Source organism: Uloborus diversus, chromosome 2 (assembly GCF_026930045.1).
Source record: "Uloborus diversus isolate 005 chromosome 2, Udiv.v.3.1, whole genome shotgun sequence".
Taxonomy (NCBI): Eukaryota; Metazoa; Arthropoda; class Arachnida; order Araneae; family Uloboridae; genus Uloborus; species Uloborus diversus.
This window is the reverse complement of record NC_072732.1, coordinates 56532966-56550254: the sequence shown is the minus strand read 5'-3', so window position 1 is coordinate 56550254 and position 17289 is coordinate 56532966. Positions and strand designations below refer to the sequence as shown.

The window sequence follows — 17289 nt, the reverse complement described above, 5'->3', positions numbered from 1 at the left end:
TGGAGCCACAGCACGTGTTTTTATCAAGCACATTATTTTTAGAACAAAAATCCTTTCTCATCCCATTCCAGCGGCCCACTCTTGCTTATCAGACGATGATTGCTAATTAGGATCTGACTTTGTAGTGCTCTACAATTGGTGTACGGAATTTAAGAAGACTACTAATTCAAGTAATGAAAGCAGTCCTTCCTAGAAAGCACAACTTTTTCTATTTGACATTAAAATTTAATTTTTAGAAGAAGAAAGTCATTCCCGAAATCCCGCGGGACTGAATTGGGTGCGAGATTGGGAACCCTAGAGAGAGCACACTAGCATAATAAATCTACCAGATAAATACTTAGTGAGGGTGTTCTTGAAAAATGCTGTTTTGAGGATCCACTGATGGTGTTATTGGAATATCGATTGCTAGCTGGATATCGACAACGAGCCAAACCTGCCCATTACTGGATGGTTGCCCATCATTACTTTACCCCACTATTTATAGTGGTAATTCGTAGAACGTGGTGCATGTATCAAACATCCCATTAAATGAAACGGAATCAATGAATTTATAATGTTATATTAAGCGGAATGTACGTAGATTAGCGGTTCCTAACCTTTTTGATTGTGCGGCCTTCAATTTTTGTCGAAAACACGATTGAGGCTTACTATAGTACAGCTCTGGTTAGTTGAGCTGTGACCTTGACTATGTTTACCTGTTTTAGGGGAGTTAAGTGAAAAATAGATGTGTTATTGGCTCGGATTTTGGTTGGAATATTTTTGTAAAACTAATATTAAGAAAGTTTCTCAAATCAACTTAGCGCCAATTACCCTGAGTATTTTTTGAAACAGAGATAAACGTTGTCAGAGTCGGAGCTCAGCTTCTCAAAGCCGCACAATAGCTACTATACAGCCAAAATTTACTTTCGGTGGGGGGGGGGGGGGCACCTGTTCATAACTTAAGTGTAAATAATATGCCGTATTAGGAGTGAAAGTGCGTTAAAAACAAGAGTTCTGGAGATGCTAATCCCCTTATCCCCTTATGTTGCACCACGGATATAAATATACTGTACAACAACAATTTTCAACATATTTTTTAAGGAAGAAAATAACTTGATTGCATTAACTTAGCTGGCATAGCTGTAAGGAAACTCATAACAAGTCATTAAAGTTAAAGCTCCATGGGATTTTTGACGTTGTTTTTCATCTACGAGGGAGTTGATGTCTGGATTGAAACTGGATAGTTTTAGTCTCAAATAATTCGCAACGTTCAATACATTTCTAAATTATTAAAAAAAAAACTGCGATGAAAAGTCTCATTGAAATAGGTAGATTGTCTAAAAGCCTCTCAAGTGTCTCAATCCACTTGTTAGTCATGCCAGTTCAGCATAGGAGGAGCATTTTTAACTTGAAGCTTGAAGCTAATACTATAGTTTCTTTGGCAATTTTCATTAAAGAAGTTTCTGATTTATTAGGTTTCATCTTCAATTATAGGGGATTTTTTTTATTTTCCTAAGAAATATGAAAAATCTTAACCCTAAAGTTTCTTATTGGCGATGGGCGAGGAAGAGTTTTTGAGTGAGAGTATATCTAATAAGTGAATTTTCGCAAAAAACGGAAATTAAGACCACAAGTCTTATCTTGGTTCAGATTCTAGACCAGTGTCCACGGCCCAATAACACGCTGTTCGCGGCCCAAGGGTTGGGAACCGCTGACGTACACTATAAAAAAATTCCGAAACGTTACTGAGTATTCCTATGTAACGTTTGGGGATTTCAATGGTTTTTATCCACTTCCTGGAAAAATCAAGTATCACTGTCAAAAAGTTTTCTGAATTGCTACAAGTTGCACGAATGCTGACTTCTCATTGGTGTGAAAAATATTTTTAGCTCCCAGTTTAAAAATTAACTGAGCGGATTTTTAAAGCGTATCGGCTTCAGTTCAATTACGGTCTATCTATGCTGATTAAGCTCCCAAAGGGAGCGAATAAGTATGGACTACATTGCTTTGCAAGAATTGCAGACGAGTAAAATTCTCGTTACTTACTTGCAATACTGCTTATGGAACTTTCTTAGTAAACCAGGAGGGTGACAAAATATTATATTACACTTATCTATGTTTACTCTAAAGTTTCGGAAGCAAGCCTGGCTATAAACGGGAAGATTTCTGAATTTTCAGGAGGCTTCCGGGATAATTTCAGGAAGGTTACTGAATATTAGCGGAAAACGTTCCTGGTTTTTGCAAGATATGTCACTGGCAAAAATTGGGCAGCTGCCCATTATTTTTCAGGAACGTTTCTGAATCGTTTTTACAGTATAGATGTTTCAAAAAGTAAGGTAACAAAAGTTCTAAAGGGTGTGCAGATTCTTTGTATGAATAAAACTCACGCTAATGATAACGAAGATGATCAGAGCTTTCAAACGGTATCGGTGGATGGAGCTGGGTGTCCTTTAACAATGACAAAATGTCAGTTAGACGACGGCTGCCTTGACGGAAACATAGTCCGCCATTGAAATACGAAGTGTGATAAGGTTTTGCGTTGGGAGGTATAGGACCACCCTCCTTACGGTCTCGATCTCGCAATTAATTTCCATCTCTTTGGACCTTTAAAGACACAGTTGTGAGGTCAGCATTTCAGAACCGATGCTACGGTTCAGCAAGCCGTCTTGATGTGGTTTCACATTCTTGATTTCCTTTATAAGTATGGTGACTATATAGAGCAGTAATTTCGCACCTTTGCCTATTTACGATTAATACATTTTTGTAGTTCCTGAATAATATATTACTAGCTGCGTCGCCCGGCTTTGCACGGTCCACCTCGAAAATAAAAGTTAGGTCAAGTGCCGCGAGTTCAACACTCAGGCTTGAACCAAACCAAAAAAAAAAAGTCGGTGAAATTTTGCGGCAGATTGCGGAAAACCCCCCAAAAAGTAAACATTTTAAATCCCCTGATTACAGGAAAAGCCTCAAAACAAAAAAAAAAAATTTTACCTGTTCATATTTGAGAAAAAAAAATGGCAACCGATCTTTCATCTCAATGATTTTCTTTACCCGCTATACATTTTAATAAAAGCATTGTTGTGGAAAGTTGAGATGAAGCACTGAATAATAATTTCAATGGAGGAAAGCCTTCGAAAAATGCGGACTTCATGTCGAAATCTAAGTGTCATAATTAAAAGTTTTTAACTGATATCTCCGCTAATTATTATCGGAGGAGTATGCTAAATAGCCAAACATGAAGACGAGAAGATTACGAATCCATCGATACCTGGTTCGATGGTCAGTTCACTGTCGATCGGGAAAAGAAGCTTAGACATACATAGGTAGATACATAGGTATATATGCTCAGTTTTTAATTATATAAGATGTTGCGCTTGTTACCTTGCTTTTTGAAACCCTGTTATGTATATATATTGGGTGTATGCCTGAACGTCAAATTATTGCTGTTATGTTTCTTAAAAATAGCCATATTCCGCTATACCAGTGGTGCCAACCTACGACCTGAAGGCCACATGTGGCCCGCGAAACGGATTCATGTGACCCGGTGTTCTGTTCAATATTCTGAATCGACAACTTTGTTCTGGACTTTTCCAAAACAACAAATCATATCAATTCGGTATTAAGAATGATTGCTGCAAATTTGGAACCAAATGGTTTCCAAAAGAGAATGGAAACTTCGACAGTAAATGATGACAATTCTTTTTTTTTATAATTTTAATTCATTTCCCATATTATCTAGGGAAAATATTCAAATGCATTTAAATATTGTATGCTTTTTGGCCCGCTAGAGTACAGGGGTGCCCACAGGGGGGGATTATGGCGCAAGTTGCGCCATCAAAATTTGGGGGGGGGGATTTTTTTCCAGAAGTTTTTTTTTTCTTTAGAAAATGAATTTTTGAACTTTGGAATGAAAAAATGTTTTAACTCATTCAGCAAGAAATAGATGCATTAATAATACTTTTTTCACGTACTCTTCAGGGCCATCGCCGTAGCACCCCCCCCCCCCCCCATTTTTTCAGAAGTGGGGCCGCAAATTTCATTTTAGCGATGCAACTAACGAAAAAACAGAAAAACTCTTCGTTGTTTTTTAAAATTAAAATATTTATTATAAATGAACAATCGAAATAATAGTGACAAAAAGTATTTTTGTAAAATTTGAATAGAAAAAGTAATCTTAAAATACAATTTAGGAACATCCATGATTCTCTTTTATTAAGAGTATCTAAGTAAGGACCGCGGAAATGTAAGCTTCAAAAACTTTTACTAACGCAAAAAAAAATTCTGTGCAGTACACTTGACTACGCCGCAGAGTGGGTATGTCTGTCTAGTCGGAAAGTATGGGCTCGACTCAAAGTATTGTACATAGAGTAAAATTAGCAAAATGGGAGGGAGGACCGGTGACAAAACTAACATGGTGCACGCCTTGTCTCTCGGCGGCCTTGGTTATACAAAACCATGCTTCATATAGTTCTTCAGTTTAAAGAGAGAGACAGAGGAGGAAAAAACCATAAATAGGGCAGCTTCATTAGGGCAGCCCATAGGATAGGGGACGCCGAAACATTCCCATATGTTTTTTTTTTCTTTTGAAGAAAAATGTTGTCCGGAAAATAATTGCTAAGTGGAGAAAAATGTATAGGTCGCCGAAATAAAGAGAGAGAGAAACAGTTAAATACAAAGAGAGCGATTCAAGGTATTATAATGAATACTCACACCAAAAATTCTAAATGTTTGAATGTAAAAATCGTAAGTAAATCAAAGCTTGATCAAGAGATGCAGGAGGCACATTTAAAATAAGATGAAGTGGAATAGAGACCTAAGGTATTGCTGAAAATTACCACTTCCGTTCAAAACGTTAAAAGTCCTTTTTCTAAGGTCACAAACGTTTGTATTGCAGGTAAACAAAAATATTAGGCGGGAAATTGAAAACTTTATTATGGAAAATCCAAGCAAATAACCATGTTTGGCAAAGAAAAATTGGAAGAAAATATTACCACAATATGTTTATCAATAATTAATATTTACAATGGAGATAGGAGGGACGTAGCCAAACTGAAAGGAAGAGTGGGGAACTCCAAACCCTTCTTTTTACGTCCCCAAAGCTGGGCTGTAAGTGAGTTTTTAAAACTTAGGCTTTAAAAAAATCCCGGGAAAACGTTCTCAAACCCCATCTCTTACCATAACGTCATTAAAGATGGCCTACACCTGAGTATTTAGGACTGCAATTTCGAAAAACCGTGAGAGTGCTTGCTCCCAACTTAACCTTCGAGAAACACACTCTCCATTAATCATCATTCAAGGCCGAATAAATTTCGTCTTTTGGGCAGTAATGTTAAAGAAAACTCCCTTAGGTTTCTCACAACTGTCGTCCTCCAAATATTACCGAAGATCCTCAAAAATTTCATTGTTAAGGTTTCAATTCAGAAAATTTTTCGGAGGAGATCTCCAAAACCTTCTACAGTATTTAAAATCGTCTACGATTGCGTTAATTGAATTTCAATTTTTTGAACATTTGACAGGGGAGGACACCGAATCTCTCCACCCATTAACATTACCTGAAATTTTTAAAACTGCGGTTTCAACAGATCGAAAATTTTTCGAGATAATGCCCCCACCCCCCTCTCTCCCTTCAACATCATCGAAAAACATCTTAAATCTCGCTTTTAGTGCTTCAGTCACGAAACATTTCCGATCGCGAGCCCTTTCAACCCCCCTCCCCTTTCAGCGATGGTTAACTTAAATTACGTTTTCGGAGCTTTACTTATAAAAAAACTGGCAGTGCACTAAATTTTAACAAAAAAAGTCTACAATCTCGTTTCTAATGCTTCAAAATTTCAAAACATTTCGGAAGGGGGCATCTCTCTTTTCCTTAATATCACCATAGATGGTCTAAAATTGCATTTTTTGAACTACAATTTTCAAATTTTTCCCGGGAATGAGCCCCCGGCCCCCCTTTACTTGTCATAATCAGAAATAATTCACAATTGGGAATGCGTCATTGAAGTTTACATTTTGAAGAATTATTGAACGATGACCCGATCTTCCTTCCTTAACATCACCATAGATTGTCTAAAACTGTTTTTCAAATAAGAATCTTGAAAATTCGAGGGGGGCAGCCCCCCGGACTCCCTCTTATGAACATAAATATAACGTACGATTGTGTTGGGAACTTAAATCTGGAAAAAATATCGGGAGAGGCTATCCTGGACCTCCTCTCCCCTTCCTCCCAAACTTAAAATATAGTCTAAAACTGCGTTTTTATGTCTTCAATTTCGAAATAATGCAAGAAGGTAGCGCTCCGACACCCCCTAATTCTGACTGAATATTATTCTTACGATTAAATTTTTATTGCTAGCACTAAAAGGTCTAGTAATATGACTATATCTGCTAAACCAGAAGCCAAATCATCTCTCTCTGCGTATTGGAAAATGCGTTGGAAACAAGGGGCCGCCAAAATCGTATCCCCCCTCCAGTTTTGTTTTGACTAGCGACGGCTCTGGTACTCCTTTCTAAAATTTAATGACCGTGTCTCTTTTTCAATGAGGGGAACATCACAGACGGTATGGAGTTGGTGTCCGTTTCAAAACTGAATCAGACAATTTGATTTCTTTTCAGTTTTTCATAAATTTTCTGGAAGAAGCACAATTTTGCATGATGAATACGTGTGACAGTGATGAGATTGAGAATGGTCTAAAATGTTTTATTGTTTGTAATAATTCTAACCAGTATGCTCTAGTCTTTCATTGATTCATTTAACAATTGTTATGAACTAGTTTTGAAGTTTGCGGGAAACATATTTTTTCTCCCTCCAATCGACAATTAATATATTTTCTTCATTAACTAGCTTAAGCTTATGAATAATTTTTCACACACACATTTCACTTTTACTCCCATCTTCTCTACCATTTTTAAACTGACTGTTTCAATTTATCATTAGATGATTTTCATTAAAACTTTCAGTGATGTTGGTTTTTGTTGATAGAAGTAGAAGAGTCTGTTCCTAAGGTGTTTAAATTATTTTTCGTAATTCATATTTACTTTCTTCTATATCTAATACGTGTATAGAAGGATATTGGATTCGTTAAAACTCTCGAGCTCTGGTTTTCGATGTGTGTTCAATAGCTGAATCCATTTTTAAGGATTTCCGAAAAATATCTGTCACGGTGTGTGTGATCCATCTTTTTTGGCTATGCGACTTCAATTTTGGAAAACTGTAACAGCCCGTACTGTAATGCCAGAATAACACCCTCTTTATCATCAGTCATCTAAAACTGAGTTTTTAGTACTGCAATTTTGAAAAATTTATAGGAGAGAGCCCCTGATTCCCCCCTCTTTCTTTAACACGATCAAACACTAGCCTAGAAATGCGTTTTTGGAGTATCAATTTAAAAAAATTGCCGGGGGAATGGCACCGAAATGCTACTTCCACTAACATTATCAAGATTTATCAAAACTGCGTTTTTAAAGCTACAAGTTCGAAAATTTAAGTGGAGCACCCCTCTCCCGACCCCCCCTCCCCCACTTTCATCAACATAATTGAAAAATCGTCTTAAAATTAGTTTTCAGGGCTTCAATTTCGAGAAAATTTCGGCAGAGCTTCCGAAAACTTTTTTTTTCTTAACATCACAAAGATCGGCTATGATTGCGATTTTAGAGCTTCAATTTCAGAAAACCGCTTTTCCCCCAACCATAGATAGCGTTTTTAAGACTTTTAATTTTAAAAATTTCCCTGGGGCAAGCCCTAGGATATCTTCTTTCCTTAACATTACCACAGATTGTCTAAAACTGCGTTCTTAGAACTAAAACTTTAAAACAAAGGAGAGCCCTCCTTAACACAACGTTGACTATCTACAGTTGCGCTTTTAAAGTTTCAATATTGGAAAATTACTGGGAAGGGAACACCAAACCATGTATCCCCCTAACATCACCAGAGATCGTCTAAAACTGTAGTTTTAAAACTACAATTTCGAAAATTTTCCGGGGGAGAAACTCCCGGACCCCCTATCAAAGTGGCAATAAATTTCCGTTTCAAGATTCATATTGTATACAGCTAGTAATGACTCCATCCCAAGCCAGCAAGTTGAATCCACTCTCCCTGTAACGATTCATACGTTAAAAAAAAAAAAGTGTAGCAAAATTCAGGGGTACCTAAAATTTGTTTACACAAGGACTACGTTGTAAAATTTGGGAAGGCAAGGTGGGTCACACAATCCAACAATATTTCAGTTTGTTAGCGCTCCCCCCCCCCCCTGAATTTGACTAGAAATTACACACTCTAAAAACTGTTATGTATCACCCCATTCGAAAGCGGGAAAATTTTGGGGGGGGGGGGGGGGAATTTGCGCCATTGAGCTTGGGGGGGATGGGCACCTCTGCTAGAGTAAGCCTAATATGAGGTGCTGCCCTCAAGTAAAAAAAAAAGGTTAATTACCACTGCGTTATACACTTACGTTTCACGATACGTTGAGTTGCACTGTACAGCCCCGTGAATAGGTGTAATTGGGCGCTTGCACTTTCCAGCTGGAAGGGAAAAGAAATTCGTAAACAAATAAAGAATTTTTGAAAAACTTTTAAATAATGATATTTTAGAACAACAATATATGTATGAAGAAATGTTTCCTTTCGTGCTAAAGTACCTTACAAAAAAAAAAAAAAAAAAAGCTGCTTCTCAGAGAGTATTCGTATTACATTCCTTTTGGTCATAACAGAAAGTATGGGAAGTTCTACCTTTCTAAGTTAAGATTAACTTTACTTGTAATGTTATAAAATAAAAAACTAAAGATGTGAAATTACTAAATTTTAAGTGTTTTCTATGATTTTCAATATTTTAGAACTGGTTCATATATTTTCCATGCAGAAATACTTATTCAGAATATTAACAAAAACATATACCGTAAACGCGGGCTACTTTCGCCCTAGAGTCCTTCTTTGGCCCAAATTGAAATAAATTAAATAAAAACAAAAAACCCGACTGCGTAAAAACCAAAAAAACTAAAAAGAAAAATGTATAAGCCCAGTAGTTTAGAATGTTGTTAAGTACTACTGAATAACTACACCGTTGAAATAGTTTTATAACCGTATACACAGATAAGACAAATCATAAATTCAAAAGCAGAATAGAAGGATCAACAGTCAGGCCCCACTCCTTTCCGATTGAAGGAATCCCGTAAAATTTGAATGGGCCCCGGCTGTTAATCTTTCTATTCTGCTTTTGAATTTATGATTTGTCTTATCTGTGTATACGGTTATAAAACTATTTCAACGGTGTAGTTATTCAGTAGTACTTAATAACATTCTAAATTACTGGGCTTATACATTTTTATTTTTAGTTTTTTTGGTTTTTATGCAGTCGGGTTTTTTGTTTTTATTTAATAATTTTTTATTTTACACTTTTTAGTTAATTTTCATTGACTTAATTATTATGATTATGAGACGGTATATTTCGCAATCTTGTCATTTCATTGAGAGAGGTTATTTGTATCGTGAGATTTATTAAGTAACTTGGGGTGGTCTAAACTACTGATAATTAGTCCCTCTAGGGACCTACCTCGGCTTAAAGCTACATGTGCTTCACCTTCGGCAAAAATGCGCGAACTTAAGTCAACCATAGCACAGCTATATAAACAGCCAGTATAACTCATGATGACGCGAAATCGGAAACGTCGTCAGTCAAATCTTTTTTTTCTTTCGGTGCTGAATTGCACAGGTATATTTTGATGAGGACTACGATCTGTGTGCCTCTTTTACGCATGATATATATTTTTATTACACATATAAACAACACATGAAAGAATTTACATCACAAAGAAGGGAAAGTACAACCGAAGCGAGGGTGTTAGTCGAACCCACCGCCTCAAGTGTGCCAATGTCAAGCAGTCACTCAGACCGCTCGGCCACTGAGGCCCCCGTCACTCAAATCTTTCTCGCAAAACTGAAAAAGCCTGTCAAAAAAGCACACGTCGCGAAACTCAGTCCCTTGAATCAAGGCAAAAACAAATGCAACATGTTAGAGATGAAAATCGAATTAGTAGACTTTCTTTTGGTGCTTATTGCATGGGTTTATTTTGATGAGGACTACAATCTGAGTGTCTTGCCTTCGTTACGCATCATTTATTTTTTTATTAAAGTACAGAATTCATATAAAGAACACATGAAAGAATTTACATCAGAAAGAGGGGAAAGTACATCCGGAGCGAGGGTGTCTTGACCCAGCGCCTCAAGTGGGAGAAGCAATCGCTTAGACCACTCGGCCACTGAGACCCCAATTAGTAGACTTAGTAAACAAAAAATTCAGGCAGTAAAAACTACCTGCATTAGTCGCACGCAGGTAGCGTGCGACATAGTGTGCGACACCCAGCGTGCGCCGATCCCAAACTGACAAAATGGCAACTGGATTTTGAAATGGTACTTTTGATTACTGTCATGTGTTTAGTGGCACTCCCAAGGTTAAGACAAATCGATGGACGTAAGAATTACCAAAATTGGGCAAGGCGTTTAGCCTGTAGAACGCCACATAGGAACAGATATACATACATAGACTGATAAACACATTATCCTCCTTTGCATCGCGCACGCGCAATCGGGTAAAAAAGATATTCCGTTTTCTCTACATTTTGAAGAAGCAATTTTTAAACATATTTTGACGCAATCCGTTAGAGAGCAGTCTCAAGGACTCAGTTATGCATACCAAGCTGTTTGATAGCTCTCCACAAGGAGCAACACTACTGATTTTGTGTTCCTTGTGTTAACATGTGTCTTTATAACCTCTTGGGCTTTTACATGTAGAAGCAGTTTTATATCAGCGAAGAGTTTGTTAATTACCTATTTATGAACACTATTCAATACTTTATGTAGTAGCATAGTTGTACTTTTCATTTCTGTTAAGGTTTTTATTTAAAAATTTCAGAATAACAACTTATTTCCTAACCTAAAAATTACGACCTGCTTTGGCCCGGCATAAAACCTTGAAAAAATCCGTCAAAGAGATTTCTAAAAGAAAATAAAAGCTAAAAGTAAAACTCTAAACGGGAAAAACACAAGAATACAAACCAGGAATTCTCAGCAATGGATTAAGAGAGCGGTTGCAGACTCAAATTCTCAGAGCTCAGTTGTATGGCTTTGACTTTTATTATGAAAGATGAAGAGGAACTAAAAGTTGCAGGAGGTTTAGAAAACGTTGACACAGTTGCATCTACTTCTTACAAAATTTGTTACATTTGCTAGAAAGTTGGATTTTTGTTATTGTAGAATAGAATGAGCTCAGGTTTCCAGGGATAGCTGTTCATGCGAGAGATGAAGACCTAATGTTGAGAGTATGGAAAGCAGCAAAAAGTTTTGGAAGTGACCGAAAATTTAGGATCCTTTGTTCGAATCTTGTTACCTTAATAAAATTATTAAACCTCCAAAAGTGATGAAAAAATTACTTTTCTCCGTTGGTAATTTCTGAAACAATAACTAGGTATGCACACACATTTTGAAAAAAAATTAATTTTCCTTAAAACAAATTTGTGTGACTCAAACTTCTTGTAAAATATATTTTTCTTTCAAATAAATAGTTTTTCCTATGAACACAAATCTTTCTTTATCTCTAGTTATTTCTACAATGATTTTAAATAGGGAAACCCACTGTGGGCCAAAGTAATCCAAACGAAAAGGTAACATTGGCCCAAATAAAAAACAATATATAAAGGGTAATAATACTTTGAAACAAAGTGATCAGTATTTACAGCTTAAATCAAGATAACTCTAGTTGAGTAAAAAAGGTTTCGACAGCTTGGAAATATGAATAGTTACAAAATTCTGGAGAAAAGATGAGACAATTTCCAAAATGTGGGCCAAAGTAGCCCGCGTTTACGGTATATTAACCTTTATCCACTAACGACGAAAAAAAGCATAAAATGTTGAAGATTTCGTAGAGATCTCAAAAGACAAATTAGCGTTGCATATTGCATATATAGTATTTTGTTGCTATACGTTTACTTTGTGATGATACTTCTGTTGGTTTAATCCAATCTTATAGAAACAACAAAAGCGAAAAGCTCTCACACCGCAGTCCCCATCGTACTTAATATAGCTGGAAGACTTAATATTAAATCAAACTCAAATGAGAAAAAAATACATACTGAGCAAGATAACGAACTGGATTCCTGAGCTTAGCCCACGGCAAGAATTTCAAGTTGTAATTCTCATTTACGTTTCTTTCTTACGAGCTTAAATTAAAACATCTCATGAATAAGGATAAGCTTTTCATAAACGTGTTACAAAGAGTTTCTTCTCAATTCAATTACTTATCTTGGACCGAGTTCTTCTCAATTCAATTACTTATCTTGGACCGAGTTCGACAAAACAAAAATTATCTCATTATAATAAAATCTGTGCGCGTTTGTCTGCCCGTCCGGACACCTCCTCCCAAACTGCCTGATTGTGAGAAGGCGAATGAGGCACCATCATATTCAATACTTCCAGGAAAAGCCATTCCACCCTGTCTCATCCATTTACTACACTTTAAAGAACTGGAAATATCAATTGCCAAAATTTGTTTCAGCACGTCATTCGGCACTTTTATGTGCTGACATCCAGGCTGGCGCCAGTTAGTTATCAAACGTCTGTTTCGTAAATTTAGAAATGATTACTTTTGATCCATAATTTGAAACATTAATGTAATTATTGTTTAAGGCACAGAGAAGCAAAGAGATTTAAGTGGCAAAATTAAAAATTTGGAGGTAACCAGTACAAATGATAGGTGAACCTCTATTCGGTCTTGGGGCAAGAAATAGTACTAGTAGCCCTGGTAGGTTTCTTTCTTTTTTTTAAATTTTTTTTAGATGGGAGTAAAGGCTATAACAATAGCCTGACTAGCTCCCGCCACTCAGAAAAGAACTTAATTTAGGGTCAGTTTATAACATAAGATAGAATTAACAAAAAATAAATGCATAATCATACAAAGAACGCATAAACACAACACAAATAATGCAATAAAGTACGTCTAATTTTATAACGGAACCCAGGTATACTATTACATATATGCTACTTTATCCTAAATTGACTGCAGTAGAATTGAGTATAAAAATGTTTTGCCTTTTCTTAAACAAATTTCGATTATTAATGGTTTTCAAACAATTGGATAAGGTGTTCCACAGTCTTGGTCTGTAAGTGTTAATACCATTGAACAATAGATTTGTTTTTTGCGTTAATAGGTATAATATTTTCACGGTTTCTAGAGGGGTGATTATGAACCAATTCACGGATTGTTACTATTTCTCAATTCAAACCATTTATTACTAAATCATGCATAAAAATACCAACATTATATTTATAAATTTGTTCCACGGTCTTTAAAAAGCTTCTATCACTGTTACCCACAATATTATCTCTATTAATTATTCTGTGAAATATTTTTAATAAAATATTTATTCCATTTAGATTATTTTTAGTTGTTTGGCCCCAAGCAAGAATACCATAATTGAAAACTGAATATATCAAAGAAAAATATAAAATAAACAGAACATCAGCAGGAAGAAAATAGACACAAAATTAATTAAACTTAAATTACGAGAAATCTTTTTTGAGACAAACTCAATGTGATTGTCTCACCGTAAGTTATTTTGAAGATTTACCCCCCAAAAAATCAATATTCTCAACATGTTGATAAGTTTTTCCACTCAATTTTAGTTCAAAATTATCAATTTTTTCATTTTTCCAATGAAAAACAGTGAAATTAGTTTTTTCGTAATTAACAAATAATTTATTAGTTAAAAACCATGTCATGACTTGTTCTAAAATTACCTGACATTTATTATATAAGGAAACTACATCTTTTTCTCCAATAAAACAGATGTGTCATCAGCAGAAGACAGTATTAATGAGTTATTTGCAATAGAGAAAATGTCGTTAAGAAAAATGATAAATAACAGTGGGCCCAAAATTAATCCTTGAGGAACACCATGAGTAACAGTAAGTAATTTTGATTTTGTATTTTTTATATAAACATGTTGTTTTCTATTCCTTAAATAACTCTGGAACAATTCAAATGGCTCCCCTCTTATACCATAAAACTTTATAATTTGTGCAGCAAAATATTGTTGTCAATAACGTCAAAAGCTTTTGTGAGATCTAGGAAAAAACCAAGTACAATATTCTTTTTAATATCAATCTCTTTCTGAATGTAATCAATTGCTCGAATTATAGCTGCTTCTGTTGATTTATTTTTAGTGCTACCATACTGGTTATTAAATAATAACTTGTTACTATAAAAGTAGTTCCAAATTCTTGCATAAATTAATTTCTCAAGAATTTTAGTAAATGTGCAAGCAATAGAAATTGGTCTATAATTTTTAATATCCTTAGGGCTACCTTTTCTTTCTTTTTTGAAGATGGGGACAAATTTACAAATTTTTAAATTATTAGGCATTTTAAACTCAGAAAAAAACATTTTTAAATAATATAGTACGTACAGGAGAAATCTCATTATTATAATGTGTTTTATCATTTTAGGGTGTATTCCATCATGACCTGCACTTTTTGATGCATTCAATTTATTAATTGTCATATAAATCTCAGAAGTAGTAATTTCATAAAGATAAAAGGAGTTAGGCACTGACTCCAAATTTTTTAAATACCCTTGGAATGAAAGATCATTAGAAACATCAGTATCATTAGCATTGATTAAATTATCAGTTATACTAAGAAAATAATTATTCTTCAAGAGCTCAGCCTTATCTGCATCATTCAACAATTACATCGCCATTGTTTAAATCTCCAATATTACACTGTTCCATTCTCTTAACATTGATAGTAATTTTCTTTAAAATTATTCCAGATAGCTATAGTTGATTTATCAACGGAAAATAAATTGCAATAGAACTGCCTTTTCACTCTTTTAATTTCCTTATTTATTTTATTTCCATAAGTCTTGTAGGTTAATAAATCGTCGTAGTTTCTGGTGTGAATAAATTTCTGATTGAGCTTATTTCTGTATTTAATCTTTTTTAGTAAGTCATTGTTCATCCAACACTTTCTAATGTTTTTCTTCTTTTTAAAGGCAATAAAAGGGAAAAAAATATCATAGCAGAAAATGTTTTCGTCATCAATGTTATTAAATGTCAAGATATCTTTCCAATTTACTGTAGAAATAAAAAGTCTGAAATCTTCAAGAGATTGCGAATTATAAGACCGGATCATAGATTCAGTGCAAACATTATTTTCATTTAGAACTATATGATTATTAAAATTAATTTCTGATTAATTTTGACAAAAACAGGCAGATAATCAGAAATATCTGAGATAATTACGCCAGCAAAAATTTCCCGATTAAAACCAACAGAACCAAAGTGATCGAAACTTGCAATGTCAAACTTGCCCAAGTTTTCGGGGTTAAGGTCAAAAAAAAAAAAAAAAAAAAAAAAAATCATATACGTTTGTAGCAATTATACCAATTGAAGTAGAAGTACTATGAGTTATTCGAGTAGGCTTGTTAATGTAATTAATGCAGCAATGGGATCTGAATAAGTCTTGTATCATATTAACATGGTCATTTTTTTTGAAGAAAATTAATATTAAAGTCTCCAAAAATGCATATTTGTTTTCTGACTTCTTTAGCATAATCACACAGAGAATCAATAACAGAAAAAAAGGCAGTAAAGTTATCTTTTGAAGGTTTTCTAAATATAACTTTATCAGATTCAACAGTGACAATTTCACAAAATTCAGTTATAGAAGTAAATTTAACACATGTAAAAACATTATTAAAGTCTTGTTTTACAAAAAAGAGCTACTCCTACACCAATTTTAATCATTCTGTTAATATAATGGCAGTTGAAACCTGGAAAATATGTAAACCCATCCAAAATACCCCATGTTTCAGTGATTCCAATTATTATGGTATCATCAGTTTCATTAATTAATCTGTTTAATTCTTCATCAACCTTAGATCCAATACTCTTACATTTATGTGCAAAATAGCGCAGTATTTAAATTATTCAAGTGTGTTAGGGTTATGATATGCGGTTTGAGTGTTCAGACTATCAATATGCAGAGTTTATTAAGAAAAAATAAACAAAATGGGAAAACGAAAGGTCAGTCGAAAAAAAATAGAACTATTGAAGGTGTAAGCAAAAGAAAATCAGCAGACACAACCCATAATCCAATTAAATAAAATAACGAAAAAAAAAAAAAATACATGAACCAGTGAAACACATAAAGCCACAAAGTAAATATCACCAAAAAAAACTTATAAATTAAAGCAAGTCAACCAGTAATCTAAACAAATGAGTAAACATAGAAAACCAAATATAATTATAAAAATAGTAACAATTAATGAACATTTTTATCAGACGCAAATGAATCAATATAACGTTGCATTTCGGATAATTTTCTTAAAACTTTAATGTGACCTTCATACTCTACAAGTATATCCCCCCCCCCTCTTGTCCAACAGTTGACTTGAAAACTTCTTAGTTGCTTGTAAAAAAACACTTCTAGCTCTAGTTAAGTTTTTAAAAATCGATATACCTGTCGATTTCAAAAGTTTGTTAGTAAACACTTTGTCCCGATTTTGCATTCTCACAAACTTGACGATCAAAGGTCTTGTCATCGACGTTGCTCCTTCTGTGCTTTTAGTTAAAGATTCCCTTGGTCTGCCAATTCTATGAATGTTGATAAAATCTGTATTTAGTAGGGTTAGATTGAATTTTTCATTTAGAAAATCTTTGCAACATTGTACGGGTTTTCCTTACTAGTTTCGACTAAACCATTTATTATTAGGGATTGTTTTCTATCATATTGTTTTATTACATCAACATTATCATCGAGGCAATTTAATCTGGAATGCATATTACTCACCGTCACCTTATGATTAAGGTCACTGAAAAGGTCGTTCCATTTTGTTTCCATTTTCTTCAACTCATCTTTTAACAGGTTATTTACACGATTGCACAAACTTTCATCATTTTCTTGTGTAGAAATCATCAATTTCACGTCGTTTTCCAACTTGCAACTTAAATCATCAAAATCACTTTTCCAAACCTCTTTTAGCTTCTTGAGTTCGCTTGTACTATCACCAAAATTGGATGTCGTAGGTGTGGAGGCTGTTGTTAATTTCACCTTCGGAGGCATTTTGTTCAAAAACAAAAATGCAGTAACACTATCAATTATGTATAATAATGCCTCATGAGGTACTTATACACAAAAATTGACCTCCATTCGCCCCAACTTAAAAAAAAAAAAAAAAATACATGTAAAACATATATTTACCACGAGCAAAAAAATCAACACGCAACATGTTCCTTCAAGTGTTGCCAAAAAGTATCGGTAAAC

General features: G+C 34.5%; 1 protein-coding gene across 2 annotated transcripts in view; it reads right to left on the bottom strand.

Moving 5' to 3' along the window:
* LOC129217049 (homeobox protein Hox-A3-like) overlaps window positions 1-17289 on the bottom strand; it is an 81381-nt gene that overhangs the window by 14568 nt on the left and 49524 nt on the right. For both annotated transcript variants that reach the window (XM_054851288.1, XM_054851289.1), the window contains exon 4: window positions 8427-8496. In XM_054851288.1, the coding sequence (XP_054707263.1) occupies window positions 8427-8496 (70 nt within the window). The remainder of the gene's footprint in view (window positions 1-8426; window positions 8497-17289) is intronic.